This window comes from Echinops telfairi, unplaced genomic scaffold (assembly GCF_000313985.2).
Source record: "Echinops telfairi isolate 266 unplaced genomic scaffold, ASM31398v2 ScPeMD7_60;HRSCAF=208, whole genome shotgun sequence".
NCBI classification, from domain to species: Eukaryota; Metazoa; Chordata; class Mammalia; order Afrosoricida; family Tenrecidae; genus Echinops; species Echinops telfairi.
The window spans coordinates 4,691,610-4,713,563 of record NW_022103958.1 but is presented as its reverse complement, the minus strand read 5'-3'; the positions used below and the strand labels follow the sequence as shown (position 1 = coordinate 4,713,563).

General features: G+C 46.9%; 1 protein-coding gene across 8 annotated transcripts in view; it reads right to left on the bottom strand.

Annotated features, from left to right (window-relative positions):
• AMBRA1 (autophagy and beclin 1 regulator 1) overlaps positions 1-21,954 on the bottom strand; it is a 183,384-nt gene that overhangs the window by 110,490 nt on the left and 50,940 nt on the right. For 5 of the 8 annotated variants that reach the window (XM_045290838.1, XM_045290839.1, XM_045290840.1 and 2 more), the window contains exons 8-9: positions 21,291-21,437; positions 19,984-21,020 (exon numbers count right to left, since the gene is read on the bottom strand). In XM_045290838.1, coding sequence (XP_045146773.1) covers positions 19,984-21,020; positions 21,291-21,437 — 1,184 coding nt within the window. Of the gene's footprint in view, positions 1-19,983; positions 21,438-21,954 lie in introns of all 8 variants that reach the window. The other 3 variants (XM_045290836.1, XM_045290837.1, XM_004708334.2) reach the window with 1 other exon arrangement.

The window sequence follows — 21,954 nt, the reverse complement described above, 5'->3', positions numbered from 1 at the left end:
ATGAGGGTAATGAATGTACAAATGTGCTTTACACAAGTGATGTATGTATGGATTGTGATAAGAGTTGTATGAACCCCTAATAAAATGATTTTAAAAAAACGTTTCCAAGAATGGAATTGCACATTGGATAAATATATTAAGTGTAATGGAGAGTACTTCGAAGGTGATAAGGTTGTTTTATAAAAAAATTTAAATACATCACTTTGGGAAAAAGAATCCACTTTGGGAAGGGGTACCCCCTCATATATATGTATGTATATTTCCCTTTTCTCAATAGTAACTTAAAATATCTCTCTACCACTGGCTAGATTAATGATACTACTATTAGAATTACTGAATGCCTCATGGAGGTTGCTTAAATTATTTCTCAACAAGCTGATAATCCTGCCTCTAAAGTGGACCAGAGATACATATAAACTTTAGATATACGAACAAATATTGAGGTCCCATTTAATCATAAGCCTTAATTACTTATGATGTGGCCCTGCTCAACATTTGCCCTCATGAAGTGATCACTGAAGATATGAGTGTTATAGAAAAAGTGGTGAAGAAGTTTGAAGGTTTCCTGCTATCAGAAATAATAGTGTCTGGGATCTTAAAGGCTTGTCTTAAAACAAGCAGCCATCTAAGTGAGGAGTTAGCTAAGTCCATACAGAAGGAGCACATCAGCCAGTGTGATCCAAGGATTGTAATTCAAGAGCAGAGGAGGAAATTCAATTAGAGCTTAAATTCTGAGCACCTGGTTTGCAGAACGCTATGAATGAAAGTGAAAGCCCAAAATCCATTTATTTGCAGAGTGCCCATGGAGATCAAGCCTCCATTGAACCTCCCCCCCCACCCCCCAAAAAAACAAACAAACCCACTGACAAGGGATGTGAATAGTCTTGCCCTCAGACAGAGCTTACTGGGAAGTGGATTACTGTAGATATAGTTAGGTTAAAATTTAATATTTTATTGTTGGTTTTTCCCTTTGAACCATTTTAAATTTGTTCTAGTTTTTTTTTTCCTTAATCTACTTTCTCTTGGATTGAGGTTTTTCTATTTTATTTTGTTGTCACTTTTGGTATTCTTTTGTTTATAATGAAATCCAAGATAGGTAACCCATAGAGATAGTAACTAGATTAATAGTTCCTTAGGGCTATGTCAGAGAAGGTGGGGGAGGGGTTAATGTGAGCCAATAATAATGGGTACAAGAATAAAGAAAATGTCTTAAAATTGATTACGGTGATAATTGCACAACTCTTACATACATTCATTGTGCCTAGCACATTTGTACATATATTGCCATCATCATTTTGTTTAAATTTTTTAAAAACAAAATGTCAGAATATAAATTATTATTGGGACCTCTGAGCTTTTGGTTACATATGAACTTAATCTATCAATATTTACCGTATTTGACATTGAAAAAACCTCAAATTCACTGCCATCAAGTTAATTCTGACTTATAATAAAGCGAAGACAATTTTAATATATCAGCATATAGTCCATGAGCCATCAGAACCTCACTGCATGTGGTCCAAGCCCTGGCACATACACAGAATGAACGTGAAAAAGGCAAAGGGAATGTCAGTGTTCTCATGGACCCAGCTTTGACTTCCGGGTCCCAGACCATATTCAGAGAACCACTGCTCTCGTTAAACTCTTCACTACTGGAATGTGCCTCTGGCTCATTTCTGCTATGAAAATCCTTCAGTGCTGCTCAGATACCTGCCTCCCTGGCCATTTTCCCAATATCCCACAGTATTTTTACCTTTCTGAAAGGCCTTCTCCTAGGGCGTCTCAGACTGCAGTTAACTGTCTTATCTCTGCTACTGACCTACAAGCAATGTGAAAGCAAGTACTGACTTAAGTTCTCTTTCTATGCCCATTGAAACTAACATTCTAATGACCATGTAAGAGGACAGCAACAAATGTCTAAATGCATCAAACAGTAGGGTATAAAGAGACTTGGAAGAATAAGCAAGAGGAATAAATCTGATTGACCCTCATTGACCTTGTGACTTTCAAACGAGGTTGCTAGATGTCCAGAAGCTCACACTAAAATTCCTGAAGAAACAGGGTTTCAGAAAATGCTTACATCACCCCTTTAGCCCATTAGTCACGTAAGTCACTCAGGTTTAAGTGCTGACATGGCTGCACTGATAGATGCCATGTGGCCCGGTGACCACCCTGGGAGATGTATTAAATCAGAGAGTCAGAGACTGGCTACTTGCCTGGGAAGCTACCACTGATGCTCCTGGACTGCCTATCGACCAGCAAGACCTCACAGGGGAAGGAGGGCAAAGCTTTCAGGGAGACCAAGGGAGAGGGGGCCAAGGAAACTTGGATGCACTGCTGCTCTCGTCATTTCTGAATCTTGCTCTGCCAGCCTTACAGCTCGCTGCCTTGGCGCATGCCTGGGCCTAGAGATGACAAGCCCTCATTCTTTATTAAAAAAAAATAATAATTGTGTGTTCTGAAATGACACCTCTATTATGATTTCCAAATTGACATCTCTGCTTTAAAGCAGAGGCTGGATCCAAGCCTCCCCGTGTTTCACACACTGGCAATTACCGTTCAAGTTACCCAACGATCGGCAGTCATCTGATCGCTGCAGGGCTCCCTGGTTGTAGGGGGGGCACTGGAGGCGTTCAGTGCAGTTGCTAGCAGGGCCTGGCAGGTGATTCCTGCGCCTGCTAGGGGAGGGACCAAGGCAAGAGGACACTTCTAAAAGGGTTGGGGGGGAGGGAGATACAAACTACAGAAACAGCCTGTGCTGCCAGAGGGGAGGAGCAGCCTTGTTTTGGTATCATCAGACCTATGTACATTATCGTGGGGCTCAGAAAAGCTTCTTGACAAAACGTAGAATTTCTTAATGCTTCTGTGCAGTGAGCACCACACCATCACAGACATGGAAAAATGAGATTACAAATGGAACTTATCCGTGGAGTGACCATAGTGCACCAACACTCTCACACTCTCTCTCTCTCTCTCTCTCCCCGACCTAAACACACACACACACACACACACACACACACACACACACACACACACACACGATATTGTCTGAGAAGTCTGCCAAAGCCTCTGGAACATCTGACCTTCCATGTTTGGTGGGTAGTTATTTTGAATCCAATTGTAAAAGGTTGGTTGCCACAATCCTGAGCTTTTGTACACCCCCCAGCATGTTGCACTGATATTATGAAGCTTCGATTGATAATACAAACTCATTTTTGCCCACAGTGAAAATCAAAGGCCACGCTGATCTGCTTAGACTTAATTAGTCAGACACCAAGTCCCTCCATTTTCTCTGAGAGGCTGGGGAGGTCTGCTCACACACCACAGGCTTTTTGGGGGTAGTTTTTTGCTTTTGTTTTTAATTAGGAATTTAAATCAGAGCTCTTTTTAAATTTTTTTTATTGGGAATTTAAATCAGAGCTCTTATCCAGAAAGTAAGAGCACTTCTGAAGGGTTCCTACTTCTGAGGCCCAAGACTGAATTGGGTAGCATCAGGGCAACTCGACGAAAACAGCCAGCGCTGGTTCTCACAGGTGCCTGTGTCCTGACGAGCAGGGAGGACATGCAAACTGAATTAAGAGGTACACCTGTACCTTGACTGGCTCCCCTTAAAAATCAATGGGAAGACTCACGTTTAAATCGGAAAATAAAAATTATCCCCTAAAGTCTACTTGAAACCAAACAACAGTTTAGCTTACGGAGTACTGAGCGCCTGCCTGGAGCATCTCGTTCTTTGAGGAGTTCTCTGTGTGGCTCCAACTGACAACAGTAACTCAAAAAAATGAGACCGGCACGGGGGAGAGGAACAACCCAGAGAAGGGGAGTGAGAATGGGTGCACAACTCACAGAAGGTCATCGATGTCACTGAGTTGGGCCTGGAGAACTGGTGGATTAATTGGGAGTAGTAGGTGGGGTGGTGGTTGCTGTGTGTCCTCTCAAATGTGTCAAGCAACAAAGTAAATAAAACTCAAAATATAAAGAGATTTACAGAAGTTAATAATTCTGATTTTTCAGCTACTTTTAGTCAGAATATTAGGAAAATCCAAAACACCCTAACGCCATGCCCACTAATTCTTCAAGGAACATACTATCCTGGTACTTTACTGTCTCCGTAGCAGCACACTTGTACAGTGTCACTTCTCACACTCCTGTCCTAAGTGGGTTTGGGTTTTTATCAGGAGCCCTGCAAACACTGTGCGCTAGAATGTGACGTCAAACCTTGGGCCAGCACCAGGGAGCTCAGAGAGCTAGCTGGTAGGTGAAGCCTTACAACAGGGGAAGGAAAAAGGAAGGCATAGTGTGGACTTGGGCATTTATTAATCAGAGGCCAAGAGGCACCTTCTTGGCTCATACCAGTTTGCCCATAGTAATGAGGATTCTGGAATCTACAGAAATAGACAAGAAGGCAGACTCCAGCTAGGCCCTGAGCAATCCGCTATTAGCTCTTGAGCTAACACATCCAGGGTTCTCTCTGAACTGCTGCTCTAAGTGACATGTGCTTTTCACGGATTTGCCTTTGGGGGTATACTACTTGCCCTTGCACCATGAGCCCACCCTGATTCCTTCTCACTTAGCATGGACTCCACCATTTCCCTCGGTCTAGACAACATGAAATCACCACAAATGAAACCTAAAGAACAATTCCAGAGAAACTGCAACCCCCCACCCCCCCCACCCCCGCCCAAGAATGGCTTGTCAATCAATACCACCCTGATGACGATTAACTCTGCAGAGCCTGGAAGCCACTTAATTCCCAGCTTGCTAAATATCATGCATTTCCTCCTCCTACTATAATTAAAAGATGCAAATTGTCTTCTTGTCACTAGCACTAATGGCTATAATCTCAGAGATCTGAATGCCTGCTGAATCGATACCTGCCCTGCGCAAAGGCGTTCTCAGCAGCACCACTTTACCCAGCTGCATTTTATCTGGGGGATCACAGACAGAAGCCAAAAGACCAGGCAGGGGAGGAGGGAGCCAGAGAAGCCTAACTCAAGACCGTCAGCACCAGGCAATACTATGGTAACCAAGAAGCATAAAGTCAGGTTGACGCTACCTCCAGTTCCTTGTGAGATGTAACATTTGAAAAGCAACGAGATCAAAGGGCAGCATGTCATTAAACACTTTATCAGTGATTTTCACTGGGGGAGGGGATTCCTCCCTGAGTCCCGGGAAGCACTTCTGGTCTTCACTTTGGGCAGAGGACGTGTTACTGGCAGGTAATGAAGAGAGACCACGGCTGCTGCTCACCATCCTACTGCGCACAGGACAACCTACCCAAAAATGTTCTGGGCCAAAGGCTAATGGGGCCACTGATGAGACCCTCTGCTGTGCCTTCATGGCCTGTGACCCGTGTGCCCGTGCATGTGTGTCAGGGGCCTGAGCTTCCCAATCAGTCAGAGCGCAGTTTAAATTCCATCTTATGTCACTTATGAGCTATATGACCTTGGGCAAGTTCATTATCCTTAGCTTCTATATTTGTAGGGAAATCCCTATTTCACAAGGCTGTTAGGATTAAGTAAGAATTGTGTAAAATACTGCAACCAGCACACAGCAGTTCAATAAATAGCCATTACTTTTTCTTCCGTGGATTAAACCCACACCCACAGCCTGTGAGTCAATTTTGGCTCCTCTTGGCCCAACAGGACAGAGTAGAACTGCCCTTTTGGGTTTTTAAGGCTATAAATCTTTACAGGAACTATCAGCCTAATCTGTCCTCAAATCAGCTGGTGGGTTTGAACTGCTGGCCTTGCAGTGAACCCAGGGCTTAACCAGCGGGGCTCCTTTTCTTTGGTTTACAGCCCCCCCAAATGCCTGCAGAGTACATGAGACCCTCTGGCCACTCAAGTTGGTTGGCCTAAAAAGATGGCTCCCGTGGAAGGACTGTTACAGAAGGATGAGTACTACAAAGGTATACACATGGCATAAAGGGCTGAGCACGAAGAACCAATGAAACTCTGCCCGATGGTTCGCTGGTCTGTTTACCCACCTACCAATCCATCCATCCCCTGTATCCCACTGGTGCAAATCACACAGTATTTGTTTAGTGTCTACTATTGGGTCTATTTTAGCAAATAAAATAGCCATGGTCCCTCTTCAGAAATGGAGCACAAAGAACTCCTGGTATTCTCACCACTACATGGTCCCTTCCTACAGTGAATCTTTGGCTGGTCTGTGGCTTGTTTTAACCAAAACAATGTGGTAGGCTGTGTTTGCCCTTTGACAACAGAACAGGTAACTTCTATTTCTTCTTCCTTTGAGCACTCACTTTAACAAAACCCTGCATTGCTATGGAAGACATCTAACTTCCTTGATGGAGAAGCTATGTAGAAAGGAGTCCCTGACACTGGAGGGAGAAAGCATGGAGAAGGAGAAAGGCCCCGCCTGTCCCAAATGAGGCTCCAGATGACACCAGACTGAGATGCCGAGCAAGACCAGCAAATGGGGACTTCCTTATTGAGCCCAGTTTAACCCAAAGAACTATGAAAGAACAAGATGGCTCACTGTGCCCACACCTTGGTCAGAAGGATCAATGTTAATTTAGAAGGACCCACCGCGGTCTCCCGCTTATGCTCATTCTAACCAGGCTCCCGGACTTTCTGAAACACTCCTCCCTTGGATTGCTCCCTCAATGTAGAAGGGAGTCCAAGGTTCTGGGGAAGTAAGGTTGCACCTCTCAAGGGGCAGAAAAATTTCTTGGTATGTTAGTAGGTGCCATCAAGTCAGCTCCAGCCCAAAGTGACTTAAAGCACTACAGAATGAAAGGATGCACATCCAGTGACTTCCTCACAATTGTTCCTACCTGAGTCCACTGATATTGATCCATCTCATTCACTGCTTTTTTTTTTTTTTAAGTTGCCCCTCCACTTTACCAAGCCTCTTGGTATATAAACCACTGTAAAAGTACGCAGGACAAATGAGGGTCCTATCCTGTCCCCTTGCAATGACCCCGTGATTGCACTTTCTAACACAGCTCTCACTACACATAACGAACGGAAGTAACGAGCAGCAAGTCAGCCCTCTAGCTCCCTGCAGTGCACGCTAACTCCGGCATTCTTGGCTGACGCCAGGTGTGCCCGGGGAGCTTTCGCTGATACCCCTTCACATCTAGAAGAGAACGAGTGCACAGGAAAGAAAAGCATTTGCAGGGAGCGTGACAAAAGGAGTGTTCTGCTTTCCCTTTTGAGCAGAGGAATAACAGGCAAAGGGCAAAGACTGATGTTTCTTTGGCACCTACACTGGTCACCCTGTAAAGCCATGGCTACGTTATATCTCAGAGAACCCTTGCAGGAACAGACTTACAACTGAGGAGAAGGAGACTCAGAGGGGCCACTTAACTTGCCCGAGAGTCCGGGTTCCAAGGCAGTGATGGTGAACGCCAAAGCCCCGTCCATTGGAATAGGTGAGAGAGTATGAGAGAGAGAGGACAGGGAATCCCCTCAGAGGAGACTGAGCAGGACAGGAGCGCTGACTCCCAGGAGGCAGGCGCAGAAGAAAACATACAAAGTGATGACAATGGAAGGTGCACTATGGAAAGGAGGGGAGCGGCTTGTCTGGGGCATAGGCACCTGAAAGTTCTAAGTCTAAAACGGTGTGCTCTAATGCACATCAGAATCACCTGGGGGCCTATGTCTGAGTGAGGCCCAGAAACTCAGAATTTCTAGCATGTTCCCAGATGATACTGTTCCTGGACCCGGGGCCACCAGTCAAAGACCCTGACTGCCCCAGGAGTTTTCCATCCACAGGCTACCTGCTCTAACACGACAGCGGGTCTCACAGCAAACAAGTCGAAACTCTCCCTCTCTCCTTCACACTTACTGCCTTCAAGCCGATTCTGACTGTTAACAACCCTATAGAACAAGTGGCCCCTTTCAGTTTCCAGGGCTGGACATCTTTATGCAAGCAGAAAGACTCACCTTTCTCCCAAGGAGCAGCTGGTGGGTTCAAACTGCTGGTGCCAGTACTCTCTAACCCAGCCCACCTGATTCATGGTCTCTACAAGGGACTGGGAGTTCCTTGTGGTGCACATTCAACACACTCGGCTGCCGATAGGTTAGGGGTTTGAGTCCACCCAGAGACCCCTCAGAAGCCTCTCCCTCCCCAAAATCAGCCCCTGAGAGCCCCAAGAAAGACAGCTCTACTCAGACTCACATGGGGTCCAAGTGGGGTTGCCCTGAGCAGAGTCTTCCAGGGCAACTGTTAGGCACAAACACACAGGGACTGAGAATTCATTCAGCAGTTCAGGGTTAGGATCAAGATGGCAGCTGGGGTCCTTGCCTTCAAGAAGCTTACAGGAAGCTTACAGAAGACATGGAGGCCAGGGTCTACCTACACTCATCTGAGAAGTCATGAGAGACAAGTGTAAAAAGGCATCCTTCCGGAAAGCATGCAGAGAGGAGAAGAAAGTGCTGGACTCCTGGGATTGGAGAAGTTTAAAGAAAAACAAGAGCTCTTTCTTGATTGCAATTTTACAAGGTTTGCATCTGCTGCCAGAACAAAGGCGGGAAGGGATCAAAGCCCCCTTGTTGAGGTGATGCGATGGAAGGGACAGCCTGGAGACAGGAGTGGAGAGGCAGCTGTAGACAAGTGTCGGGGAGGAACGGGCCTGTGGGGAAGCAGGCGGTGCCTCACTCCGGTCCTCTGCTGCGGCAAAGGAGAAGGGCGCCGGGTTAACTAGCTGCAATTCTCTTCCAGACAAGGTCACACTCTCAGGCTTTCATTCTTCGATGATGACATGTTTCTGCTCAAGCTCTGACTTGATTTTAATTTCCTGGCAGGCGGCACCCAAGTCATGTGGCCTTTTCACTGGACCCTCCCCCCATCCAAGGTGCAGTGCCGACCTTCTCCTAGGCTGTAACAGGACCCATCATGGAAGGTGGGCTGCTCTCTTCCTGCATAACCTGACATGACAGATCGGCTCACCACACCGACCCCCAGCCCGCAGAGCAGCTCCGCACTCCCACTTTCCCTCTTTGGAGCAGAGGAGGAGTTTGTTAATTGTTGCTATTAAAAAGTCAGGCAGCTTCTCAGGTGAGGGGGCTGGCAGCACGACAGCCTACAGCCAGCAGGGGAGCCCCCTGTGGGTGAAGAAGGCAGGATGGGTGGAGCAGGAAGAGGCTTCGATAGCCGTGCCTCCCCCTGCTGGAGCTGAGTGGTAGAGCATTGCCCACACAGAGCCACGGACACCTTTTTCTTGAGGGAATGTTTTAAGGGTCACAACCTTAAAATCTGGATTCAGTAGGCAACTGGTAAATGCCCAGTGTGGGCTACCAAGTCAAGAGAGTCCAGGCCTTGAATAGTGGCAACAACTACTTTGTCAATAGTTAATTATGTGCGCCTGCAAAGCAATGTCGTCCGCACAATCTAGAAATCTGGAGTGGGGTGTAGGAGAAAGGAAATTCTTAGAAACACTGTGAGAACCACACAAACATGCCTGAAGGCAGTTTTACTATTTGGGGATTAATGGAATAGGCTCACCCATTGGAACAAAATCTACTGACCATAACATACTCTCAAGGTGGTCTCAAGGAACGGCGGCAGCACCAAGATGTCCGGGACCCTGTGCCCTCTATAAATACAGAAGCCAGTCCAAGAGAAGGAGAGGAAGCCACCCCTCCAGCTCCACCGGGCCAGGACAGATTACAATAAGCAAAATACATTATGCAAACAGAATGCCATACACCTGGTGTTATTGTCGGGGAAAAGCCTCCAACGCACCCTTTCGAGCACTACTCTGAATAGATAGAGAAGGGGATCTGAAGGGGGAGAATGAGTACATAGGAAATTGTTCCTGATGTATTCACAGCACACATCCAGGGCCCGCTGGAGTCCCTGTAGTGCTCCAACCCTCTGAGCTGACAGGAGTGATTACATCTTTTCAACCTCTCAGTGTGTATACAAAGCACACAGCCTGTTCTACACCATTCAGCCCCAGAAAGGGGGGTGGGGGAGGGTTATGGGGATCATCTGGATCAGCCGATCAGGTGCAAATGTGACCTGCAGCAAGGGAATGGCTGCTCACAGTGCATTCAGGCCCTCCCCAAGGCCAGGGCAAGGCTCCTCATTATTTCAGGCAGAACAGAAAAGAGACTGCAGAACCTGGCTGCAGGCAGATAGCAAGGGAAATCCAAGTCTTTACCCACTTAGGCCTGTTCTGAGCGCCACAGAGAATTCCAAAATAGCCATTACCTAGGTCACCAAGTTGGAAGAGGGAGTGGAGGCCCAAGAACAAGTGCAAGCCCCGCCCCCACCCCACCTGGAAGGGTCCTCACTCTCGCAGTGTGCTCCCTAATGCTATAACCCCTGGCACTGTCACACCCCCTTCACAGAAAGTTAACAAATGTCAGTGTGCGGGGCCAGGTCTGGCCTGCTGCCTGTTTTGATACTGTGTATGAGGCTCAAAAGGTCTTGATATTTTAAAAAAGTGGTTAAAAGGACTTCATGAGGAATTTGAACTGTTGAATGCAAAGATGATGGTCAAACGTAAACCCACCACCTAATTCACGATCAACAAACACAAAGAAAACTCATTAAAAAATAAGCAGTTTAGAATGATGAGGGCAATGAATGTACAAATGTGCTTTACACAATTGATGTATGTATGGATTGTGATAAGAGTTGTATGAGCCCCTAATAAAACAATTAAAAATTAAATTAAATTAAATTTAAAAAATCAAAAGAAGACTATTTGTGGCATGTGCCAATGATATGAAAATCAAACTTCGGTGTCCGTACAGACGTGTTTGAGTGGAAGCCAGCCATGCTTGTGCATGCAAACACTGGTCCTGGCTGCTGTCAGGCCACACCAGCAGTTGACTAGTTGCAGCAGCGGCTGGCAGGCCACAGAGCCTCCAAGAGTTAGCAGCTGACCCTCAAAAGGAAAAAGCTACCAACCACTGGCATAGAGGGTATAACCAGGGGTCCCATTTGGACATGCTAGTAGAGTAGCAAAGGTGGAAAAGTCTCTCCTCTCCTCCAGCCTACCTGCATTCCCATTATTGCCAAGGAGAAGAGAGGTGAGGTACCTAACTCCCCCAGAAATAATTAAGCCAAATATACACAAATGAGTAGTATTGCCTTACGATGGGGGCACGAGATGCTCGTATTCTCCCAATCGTTTAATAAGACCCAGGAAGTCACAGCCAGCAGGTGAGTGAGAGAAAGAAACGAACCAGGCTAGGTCTCCCTCACAGAGGTGTTGGAAAAGAAGAACCTAACAAGACCCTCCCCCAAAACTCCTCAATGTTACTGAGTTGATGCCAACGCATAGAGACAGCCCTATAGGACAGGGCACATCTTTCTCCTGAGCATTGACCTTGCTAAACACTACACCACCGGAGCTCCTACAAGCACCTCCAGGGGGCCGATATTTAGAAGTAATCCTTCTCCACCTAAGGAGCAGATTCTTGAGAACCCTGGAGTGAATGAATTTACAGAAGATCTGGTAGAGAAAACGAAGCATTAGGAGTCCCAGCCTGGGTGACAATATTCGCACAAAATTTAGGCTACTCTAAAATAAACCACCACTCTGCAAGTGGACGTGGGGGGGGGGGTGCAGTGAAGGGGAAGGGAGGGTAGGGGAGGGCAGGGGAGGGGGAGAGGGAGTAGAAATAGCACTTTATATATCTCAAATCTGTAATGCCTAGGACACAATTTGTTTTCATTTACCATTGAATGGCAATTCTATTTCTAGAAATTCATTCTCCAAGAAATACCTGTCCGAATATCCAAAGATGATGCAGAATTGTTTGTAAAAGAGAACAATGGGAAGTAATCCAAATTCTACCAAGAGGATCCAGTTTATTATGGAATACCCAAGTGGTGGAATACTATGCCATCGTTAAAAAGAAGGTGGGGCCTACATATGTCAATAAAGAAAAATGTTCATAACATATCAAGTGAACTAGGACCTGGCAAAACAGATTCATTAGGAAACTTTATTTTTAAAATATACATTTGCATAGAGCTAGAAATCTAGAATTAATATCCACAAATGGTTAACAGTGGTTGGTTGTAACTGGGCAGTGGCATGGCACGAGCAATTGCTTTCTACGTCATATATTGATGCAATGTTGAAATTTTTACAAGTAAACTTGTACTAGTTTTGCAAGCATGTAAAAAATTTAAAATTTTCGCTGTATTGTCTCCTGCTGCCCAGAAAAATTTCAGTGAAGATATTGACTGATTGATTGATTGAGGGGCTTTGTTGCAAACAATATGCCCACTTAGGGCGTCTATTTATTTATTAACTAACCGCCCTCTTGATCCAGGCAGTTAGGGTCGTTCTTATCCTGACTTTCCACACAGTCCCAAGATAGAAATTAATCTAGACATGTGTGCTGTTTACCTAACTTTAATTTACCCTACTTAGAACCTCTTCACTCGATTCTCAACCAGCAGTCAGAATTATCCTTTTTAAATATAAGCCAGATCATGCCATTCCATTTCCAATGGCTTCCCAAATCTCTCAAAGTTAAGAAGATCCTTAAATGGCTTAGAGAGTGATGCACGATTGGTATCTTCTAGGCCCTGTGTCCTCTCTAACTTTATCTTCTGTCACGGTCCGTTGCTGTGCTCTATTGCTCTGCCAACTGCTGCGGGGACCTAGCCTCTGCGCTCTCTGTCTGGAACGCCCTTGCCACCAATGTCTACAGACTTTGCTCCCTCGCTTCTCTGAGGTTTCCACTCCAATGCCGCTGTCTCAGAGAGCTCTCCTCTGGTTATGCTATTTAAAACTGCAACCCTCCGACAGGTTTCTTTTACTCTCTCTGGTTTATCACCATCTGGCAAGTTCGATATTTACTTGTTTATTGTCTGTCTTGCTCTCAACAGAATAAGTGCTCCACGAATGCAGAGCCTATGTCTACTGCTGTACTGCCTGGCATACAGCAGGTGCTTAACAAACGTTTAACTAGACGGATGGATGGATGGATCCGTTACGGACTAATTATTCAACAAGCTCAATTCCCAGAGTAACTGAGTTGTAATTCTGTCCTTAGACCCCTGTCATAGCTCCTCCCTGGGTTCGCCCTTGGGCATGCTCACTGCTCCAAGCCTGGGTTGACCTTCCCCGGCTTTGCTTATAAGGCCAAGCTGCATCAGGCCACGGCCTGCTTCCCCTCCTTGTTGGTTTCCCAATATCTGCTTCTCTTTCCCCGGCAAGAACCAGTCAGGATTTGCCCATACCACAAAGGAAATCCTCTTGGTGGAAGAGTCTTCTCTATTCTTTGTCCACAAATGCCAAACAAATGAGTAAGCAAAAATCAGAAGTTAGGGAGGGTTAATGTCTCCTGAATACCACAGACAACAATACCCCTGTCTTGTTTTGTTTGGTAGAGGCACCTATTCACACTCTTGATAATTACAAGTGGAACAAAAATTGATCAATACAAGAATTTGCCCCACTGGAGGCAACAAAGAGCCAAAATCTCACCTTGAAACTAACAACCATCCCTTTCTGATGATTCACTCCAAGCTAAAGAGATGAGAGCAGAAACACCCTATCTCTAAGCACATTTAGTCAAAGCCTTTCCCAGAGGTCAAAGGGGACACAAAGCACCAAGTGAAACCACTGGGATTGTGCCCAGCTGCAAGGGAACTTCAAAAGGTACCTGGAAAAGGACACAGCCTTTTAAACCAATTTTGTGAAAGCCTCCCTGCCTGTATTTCAGGCTCCACATCAGGGCCATCATTGAGATTGTCTTTTAAAGGGGGAGGTGGGGGGGGGGGGCGTAGCATCAGCTGGCAGAAATAAGAGTATCAATGAGATGCCAAGCCTATGGCCAACAAGATGGTCTCGAGAGGAAGCCATATAGCATACTGTACAGGAGGGGAAGTTCCAAAGGTATTGCTACTAGGGGTCAAGGTCATGCGCATACACACGCTTATTCCTAAGGAAAGCATTTAAATGTGCCTCTGCAATCAGATGGCTGCAGGCAAGTTCTCACGGTACTACGCTTGTCTTAGTTGTCAGGGGCCTTAGGCTTCCAAGGGTATCTGCTGGGCCAGTGTCATTCAAGGTTAGCCAAAAGGATTAATGGTGACTTGTGGATTCCAAGGAATAATCTTGATAGAGTTTCTTGAAGGACACAGACAATCACAGTGGCTTGTTTTGAAGATGTTTTATGAAATTGAAAACTGCATTGGTGAGGGAAAAGCCAGACAAGTTGCTCCAAGGAATCTGTCCCATCACGACAAGGGACCAGCAGCTCATTTTTCAAAGGCAGCAAGGGTAGACCTATGAGAATTTCATCAGGAAACCTTACCCCTATCTTCCCTCCAGCCCTGATCTTACCTCTTCAGACTCCTTTTTGTTCCCAAAATTCAAGGAAAATTTCAAAAGAACTCAATCTGAGTTCCTTGCAGATGCCCAATTGCCTTTCAAGCACAGTGTGAATTGAACAGTACAAAACTATTTGAAGGATTAGAGATAGAAACACTGCCTTCAGAAGTGTATAGACCAAGGTGGAGGATATGTCAAAAACAATAGCTTCACATTTTGATATTTTTGTTTAATATAGATTTCTATCATTTTGAAGCAATACTTTCTGACTTAGTCTTGTATATTCAAGCAATATGTAGGTGTTGAGCATCAGGGGACAGGTGACCAGATACACACAGCTTATTACAGGTTTCAGGAGAAGCCATTCACAACTGAGAAAAGTGACACGACAGGGAACTATCGGAGGGGCAAAGCCTGTATCACCTGAGTTCAAGAACAGAAGAGGGAGCCCTGCATGTACAAGTCTAGGTGAAGTCACTAAACGTAGTCAACGAGTTGAAAAATCAGTGTCATTCATTATGGAGCCAATGACTCTCTCAAAGAGTACGCAGGTAATACAATAATGCATCTTTTCTCAAAATGTGAAGCCCAACATATATATCTGGGTGGCATACTGGATCACAAGAATGTGCTTCTAATTTCCTTTATTGAATGTATCTGGACTGCATACTGGATCATAAGAATGTACTTCTAATTCCCTCTATTCAGCTACCACTTACTGAGTATCTTCTGTGCACCAGAGTACAGTGTATCGGATACAATAAAGACCTAGACATAATCACTGTCTTTATGGAAGCTTACCTGAGAGAAGGCAAGCAAATGCTCTTTTGTGTGTCATGGGTGCAACATCACAAACAAGCATCCAGTGCAGAAGCGGCAGAGAGTAGTCCGTGAAAGTTTCCTGACAAGGGAAGGTGACAGTTGTGCTGGGTTCTGCATGATACGTTGGGTATATTCCCAATGGGGAAGGATTTCAAATATTTAAATGCCTAGAAGAACTACTATGGCCGGACCCCTCCCTAGGGCTCCTTCTCCCTTCTTGTAGGCCTATGACCAGCCCAGTAAGCATACCCACTGTTTCTCATCAGTGTTTCAGCGGAAGGCTCCAACAACGTAACTTGGCTTATGAAGCCTCAAGAGGCTCCAGAAGGTTCCAACCAACAAGGCGATTCCCTCACAAATGCCGAAGGAACTCAGAAATCCAATGGGGCGTCTAACTCTCCCAGGCAATGCTCTGGGCCAGATTTTATGATCCTGGCTTGTCAAGTGTCTACCCCATTCTTAGGGCAGAAGTAAAAACTAAGAGATGGATCAGTTCTCAGAACACACCCTCCCCCACTGGACACTGCTGATCCCAACTGGGCCTTGTCATCTAGCTGGAGACGGCGCACAAAAACATTTTGACTAGGGGGAAGGGAGTTGGCACAGTTTTATTTCCCATATGTTATGTTGGCATTTTAACAGCAAACATCTCTGAGATCGCGTTTGAAGGACTATTTATTCCATGTAATTCTATGAGCAAATAACTAAAGCACAGTGTTCCTCCAGGGTCCCTGGAAGCACTGCATCTACCAGAGGCTGTCATGACAAATGACCTATCAGGCTTCTAATTTCTCACAATGAGTTACCTGACATGCCCCTCAGTCACTGATCAACTAGGCAATGAAGGCACTCTTCTCGAACGCAGTGGAGAACAGCGTGCCCTCTTCTGGGTTAGGACCCAAGGGCTCAGACCCCAACTCTGACACAGGCACCTCTTCTGTTTCTCATCAGTGTTTCAGCAGAAGGCTCCAACAACGTAACTTGGCTTATGAAGCCTCAAGAGGCTCCAGAAGGTTCCAACCAACAAGGCGATTCCCTCACAAATGCCGAAGGAACTCAGAAATCCAATGGGGCGTCTAACTCTCCCAGGCAATGCTCTGGGCCAGATTTTATGATCCTGGCTTGTCAAGTGTCTAGAAACACAGAGGCTACAAGACATGAGTTACAGGTTTCATACAGTTTTAAGATGGTTCTGAAATGATATTGTCCTTCCCCCTTGAAAAGGCTCCTTCCGGGGTTCCTGCGGCACTGAGCTGCTTTTGCTGGAGTCTGCGAGCGCTGAGTGTACTGAGGTTGAAGCAAAGGGCCCGCCACCCAGGTTGTGAGCTGGAGTCAGCTCAGCCTCCACTGCCCACAGGCAAGAAGAGACGAACTGCACACCGGTAGCATGCTCACCACCCAGCACCTCAGAGCGATACTGAAATATGGCCTGTGTGCTTGCTCAGTCTCACTCTTTGCAAACGCATTTCCTATCCCAGCAACACTGAGGGTCAAAATGTTCATCTTTAGTCTAGACCCCCACCCCCCAAACACACACACACCACACATGCACATTGGTTAAAATCCTTTCCCTGCAACTACAATCACTTTTGTGAACTCCACTCACTAGCCACTTACACAGCTTTGTTACACACACCATGAGCATCTTCTGCCCAGCCCAACAGTGACACCTGCTGGAGAAACAGAAGTAAGCGCTGGCTCGTCAGCCCCTTTGACAGCAGATGCAACAGCACCTACTCGAATGAGTGATTCACACCAGAATGTTAACAGTCATTCAATTTATGAAAAGGCAGTGACCCTTGGAATATTTTGTAACTTACTTCCTTTTTTCAGTCAGCTGTCAGCCAATATTTAAGTATTTACAATCATTTAGGAAGATATCAAAAGATGTAAGAACAATGGGCCTGGTTAGGCGTACAAGGGGGAGCTTTCGGTTTTCTCAGAATTAACACACTGTACTATGTGTACATTTTAAAACAAAAAAATACACATACATATGCATGTAGCTGTTTACAGTAGGGTGACAAGATCCTTCCTACAATATCTATTTTTAAGCACTCACACGTTCTTTTAAACCATAAACACGTTAATACTTTTGTCATCAAAAAAATAATAAGCACCTAAAAACTTCGGGTGAGACTTTGCTAGTTCCAGAATATTAACAGTAAGTGGTCTATTTTATGAAGAATTCGCTGTGACTGTTCTGTGACAGCACTACAGTTCCCCAGATCACTCCACTCACATGTCAAACGCTCGGAAAGTGCGTGTGGCACCCCCACTGCTGCAAAAGCTCAGACAACACAGCTGTTGAGAGACACAGAAGGACTGACTGATGACGTAGCCTGAAAGTCAGGTGGGAGCGGCAGGTGGTGGTTGTAGATGAAAAGAGGTCAGCCAGGTAAGTGCTCAGAGTTTCTGAAGTCATGTTACACGTACACGGAAGTTCATTTATTATACTTTTCTCTTTACTTTTCCATATATTCGAAGAGTTCCAGAATAAAAAGTTAAAATAAAGGAAAAATCCATAAAAACAGTCCACTGAAAAAGGGGTTACCATATTAAATACCATCGAGAGCAGCTTCGAAAGCTCCAGCCCGCATCTGCAACCTACTTGAGAACCTTTACCAAGAAACTCGGCTTCTCTGAGCCTCACTTTCTTCAACTATCCGATGGGAAGCGTAATACCTGCCGTGCACAGTTGTGGTAAACAGAAATGTTTAATGCTAAGCATGAACACACAGTAGGCCCTAAGAAATTGGTACCGTTCAGTATTTTCAAGAGTAAAGTTTATTTTAAGCCACTCTGGTGTTTCTCAGAAGAACACTGGGGAAGAGATATTGGTAAAGCGAGAGTGACAACAGCTGACCCAGCGCACAAATGGTGCTACGGAAACAGGAACTGGAAGTCTTGTGAGCACAGTAACTGGAGAGAGTCCTTTCAATAAGTGTGTTAAGTGCCTTCTTTGTGTCCAGAACTGTACTTGCTACCTTCTCACTTCTTTTAACAAGGAGGAAGGTCAGAGTTCCAGGCTCCTAACATGGGCCACTGTGCAAGCCCAGAAAATATTCTGAAGCAAAGAGACTGGTCCCAGTCTGATGAGCACAGTAACCACCTCTACTACTCTGCCTTTCACATGCAACCAAGTCCCCCTACTCCCCACCTCAAGCCCTTAGCACCCACCTCCTGCCTTGCAGGTACCATGTCCTCTCCTCTCCTCCCCGATGCTTTATCCTCAAATCAAAAGGTCTTTCCGCTTTTCGAGACAAAGCCTTCCTTAATGATACTTCCCCCCATTCGCTGAAATCCAGCTTCATTCCATGAAATCTTCATTCCATAAAATGAAGGCACCCTGATCGCACAAGTTAATGCTGAGCTACTAGTCAAAGAGTTGATAGTTCAAACTCACTTATCTGCTCCATGAGATAAGGTCCTGGGTATCTGCTCCCCTGAAGAGCAAACTTGCTGCCATTAAGTCCATCCAGAGCAGAACTGCCTTTGTGGGTTTCTGAGGCTGTCCATTTTTATGGGAGCAGAAAGCCTCATCTGTCTCCCACAGAGCAGCTAGTGGGCTCAAACTGCTGGCCTTTCAAATAGCAGCCCAGGCGACTCACAGCCCAATGTGTAATGCACTACACCACCAGAGCCAGGAAACCCTATGGCATGGTGCTAGTCTACCACATCGGGTTGCTTTGAACGGGAGAATGACTTGACAGCACTCAGCAACATCGCCATTTAACGCAGCATTTGGTTGTATAACTTCTTACATAATCTCATCTGGGTCCATCTTAACCTCCACAATAATACCGTATATTCCCAGGGGGCTGAGACAACGTATGACACTGGTTTTGTAGTTCCCACACTGCCTAGCAAAGTGCTAGAAAAACTGTAATCATTCAAGAAACACTTATTTACTGGGAGACTATCTGCAGCATCTTCCCAAAATAACAAGTACATTATGTGTGCAATCCATATTCCCATCCTGGTTAGAAGCTTATGTCAGAGAAATCTCAGTTGCTTCACAGAGGATGTGAGCAGAGCAAGATGCTGTGTGGATCCAACAGGCATATTCTGGGAGTTGGTGATTACGCGAGATTTGACCTTTAGAGAATTACAGAAAGAAGTCCCTAATAAATCAAGAGACACGCGCACAAGTGAGTGGTGGGCGGTCAACTGCACCCACTTTCTTTCCTCCGTGGAAGAGCTGGCTGGGGTGCCAATCTGAGCATGGAGAGCCCTTCCTTCCATGAAGGCCTCTTCTTCCCCTTTCCAGGTGAATGTCCATCTGACAGGCCCATTCAAAGAACCTTACGTGCCATCTAAGAGATCTCTGGGAAAATAGGGCTTTCCTTAATATACACGTGTACACATGTGTATAGATGGACCCCTCCCCCTACTGCCCATCAAACTGCAGTGTTCCAAAAGGTAAGGGTGAGGAGGTGAACACAGCTGTCTAAATAAAGCAACACAATCAAAGAAAGTCAACATACCAATGTGTCCCAAACAGGATTCTCTTTGTCATTATTCTGAGGTGCTCTGGATAACTAATCCTACATACACAATCCCTCAAGGTCAAAATGCAGGGCAAAGGAAGTGAATGATTCTATCTCTGACCTAACCCAAACTCTCCTTTCAAGGCTAAAAGTTGCATTTGCTTAATCAGAAAGAGCTGGCAGAGTGCACTGACTCACACTGGTAGACCCCAGTGTTATCTCAGGCACTCGAGCAAGATTTTCTAAGCAGCAGCAACGGAAGCTAGGGAGATCAGAACCAGATGCGTGGGTCCCAGACACCCCAGATCCAGCCACAACATCACTGGGGCTGCAAAGAAGAGCTGGGAGAGGAAGAAGCAAGGAGGGAGAAGACAGCGAGTGCCTGCTTACCTCCTGAGCGAGTCTTCCTCTGAGCTTTCGTCAGGCATATCCTGATGTAAGGCCTCCTGTGGTACAGTTGCCGAGCGGCTGGACTGAGTGTAAATTCTCTCCCAGTGGCCGGTTTCCTGGTTAAAGGCCACCCCCACAGTCCTCTCTTCCTGCGGGCTGGCAGAGCTGCTCAACTCCAGCCTGCTGGAGCTAGGCGTTCGGCTCTCAGTCCGCTCAAGAGGTGGCAACTGGCTGCCACTTGCTGGCATGCCCTCAAAGGTGCTGGGAACCTGCCAGGAGGAGCTGGCCTCTCCCGAGGAATAGTTAGGGGTGGCTCTTTCCCAGCGCAGGGTGTCGTTGTTGAAGGTCAGGAGATTGTGACAAGCGCGACAGCGATTCAGGTGGCCACGGGACAGGTTCGAGTTGTTCTCACTGCTGTGAGGGGTGGGCTGGTGGGAGGGGCCGGGTCTCTCAGATTCGACATTATTGTTGAGCATTTCCTGGGCTGGCTGGGTGGGTGAGGCCTCTCCACTGAGGCTCTGGTCCAGCTCCTGCAGGCGGTCGTATTCCAGGAAGAAACGCCGGAGGTCACACTGAAGTTCATGGCGAATGCTGCCCGGATTGCTCTGGCTGGAGCCATTGCCCCCATCCGACTCGGCAGCCAGCCCCGAAGATGGAAAGCCCCTCCCTTCCGTGGCTGAAGTGTACACGGATGCCTGCGAGCCACCTTCCTGCTGCCTCAGCACAGACAGCAAACTCACCGAGGAGGCACTGGTTCTCGGTGGGGGCATGGACTCCGCCTCAGAGCGCGAGTTCAGACTGAGCACTGTCCGGGTCCACTCGGAGCCTGTCAGCGCGGGAGCTATTTCTCGGTGGTACCTGGAAGGGTGGCTAGACAGAGGGCCGCCCAGGGAGCGACGGGTGGGGCCCAGACTGAGGTTGCGGAGCGTGTTGCTGGCGGTGCTGCTCTGGACTGTACTGAAGGCTGACGGCCGGTTCAAGAGGCCCTGGTCCTGCTGCGTTGACGAGGCCTGCTCCGGGGGGTGGAAGGGCTCGGTCTGTACAAAAGAAAAGGAAGGGGTAGTAGCTCTGGCTGAAGCAGGGGGAGCGCTGTCCTGGTGTGGCAAGAGGGAAGGAACTCGAGTGCCAGCGCAGTGGCTGCAAAGGCACAGGATCCCAAGGTGCTGGCAGCACTCCGCTGGGGGGTGACTGACCCGCTGTCGGAGCCTGATGTAAGCGGAAGTCCTGGGGCGCTCTGTGGCGGACGGAGGGGGAGGCGGTGGGGGTGAGGGGGTGGCGGAATCTTGCACCGTGCTTTGCTCTCCCACCTGGATGCCAGAGGAACGGGAGGACAGCATGTGCAGGAAATTATGGAGGAGAGGCGTCCGGCGAACTGGCTGTGACTGCAGAAGAGCACGCTGGCGGTAGTGGGATAATTCTGTCCCGTCTATGGGAATCTCGGGCTCCTCATCACCCTGTAACATAGACAGGGCGGGGCGGGGCAGGGCAGGGCAGGGGAGAGACAGAGCATGGCGGTTAGGTAGAGCCATTAGGTGAAGCAAGGAAGCTAAGCACTGGTAACCATTTGAGGAGAGCAGTCTTCCCAGGCAGGCAAGAGCTCTTTGGCCTTAAAGCACTGAGAGCTAAGACACACTGGTGCCAGATTCCGGCATCATGTGCTATTCAATTATCCACCTTCAATTAGCAACACATCTGAATGAGTACAGCTGGCAAACCAGGTCTCTTACACAAGACACCTCCATAACACGGGAGGCAGTGAGGGGGGACAAAATGTCAACCAGCCCGAGAGGCACGGGACCGACAAGCCCTCCAACAGGGCCAGCCGACTTCCGAGTCATGCAGCCTCTCTGGGCAAAATTATGGCCGCTAGTTGGAATACATGGTCTGCAGCTAGCTTTGGATCTCGACTGGAAAGAAGTACTTGGGTATTGACACTTCAAGTCCCTCACAATCAGAACTGCAGCACGGATT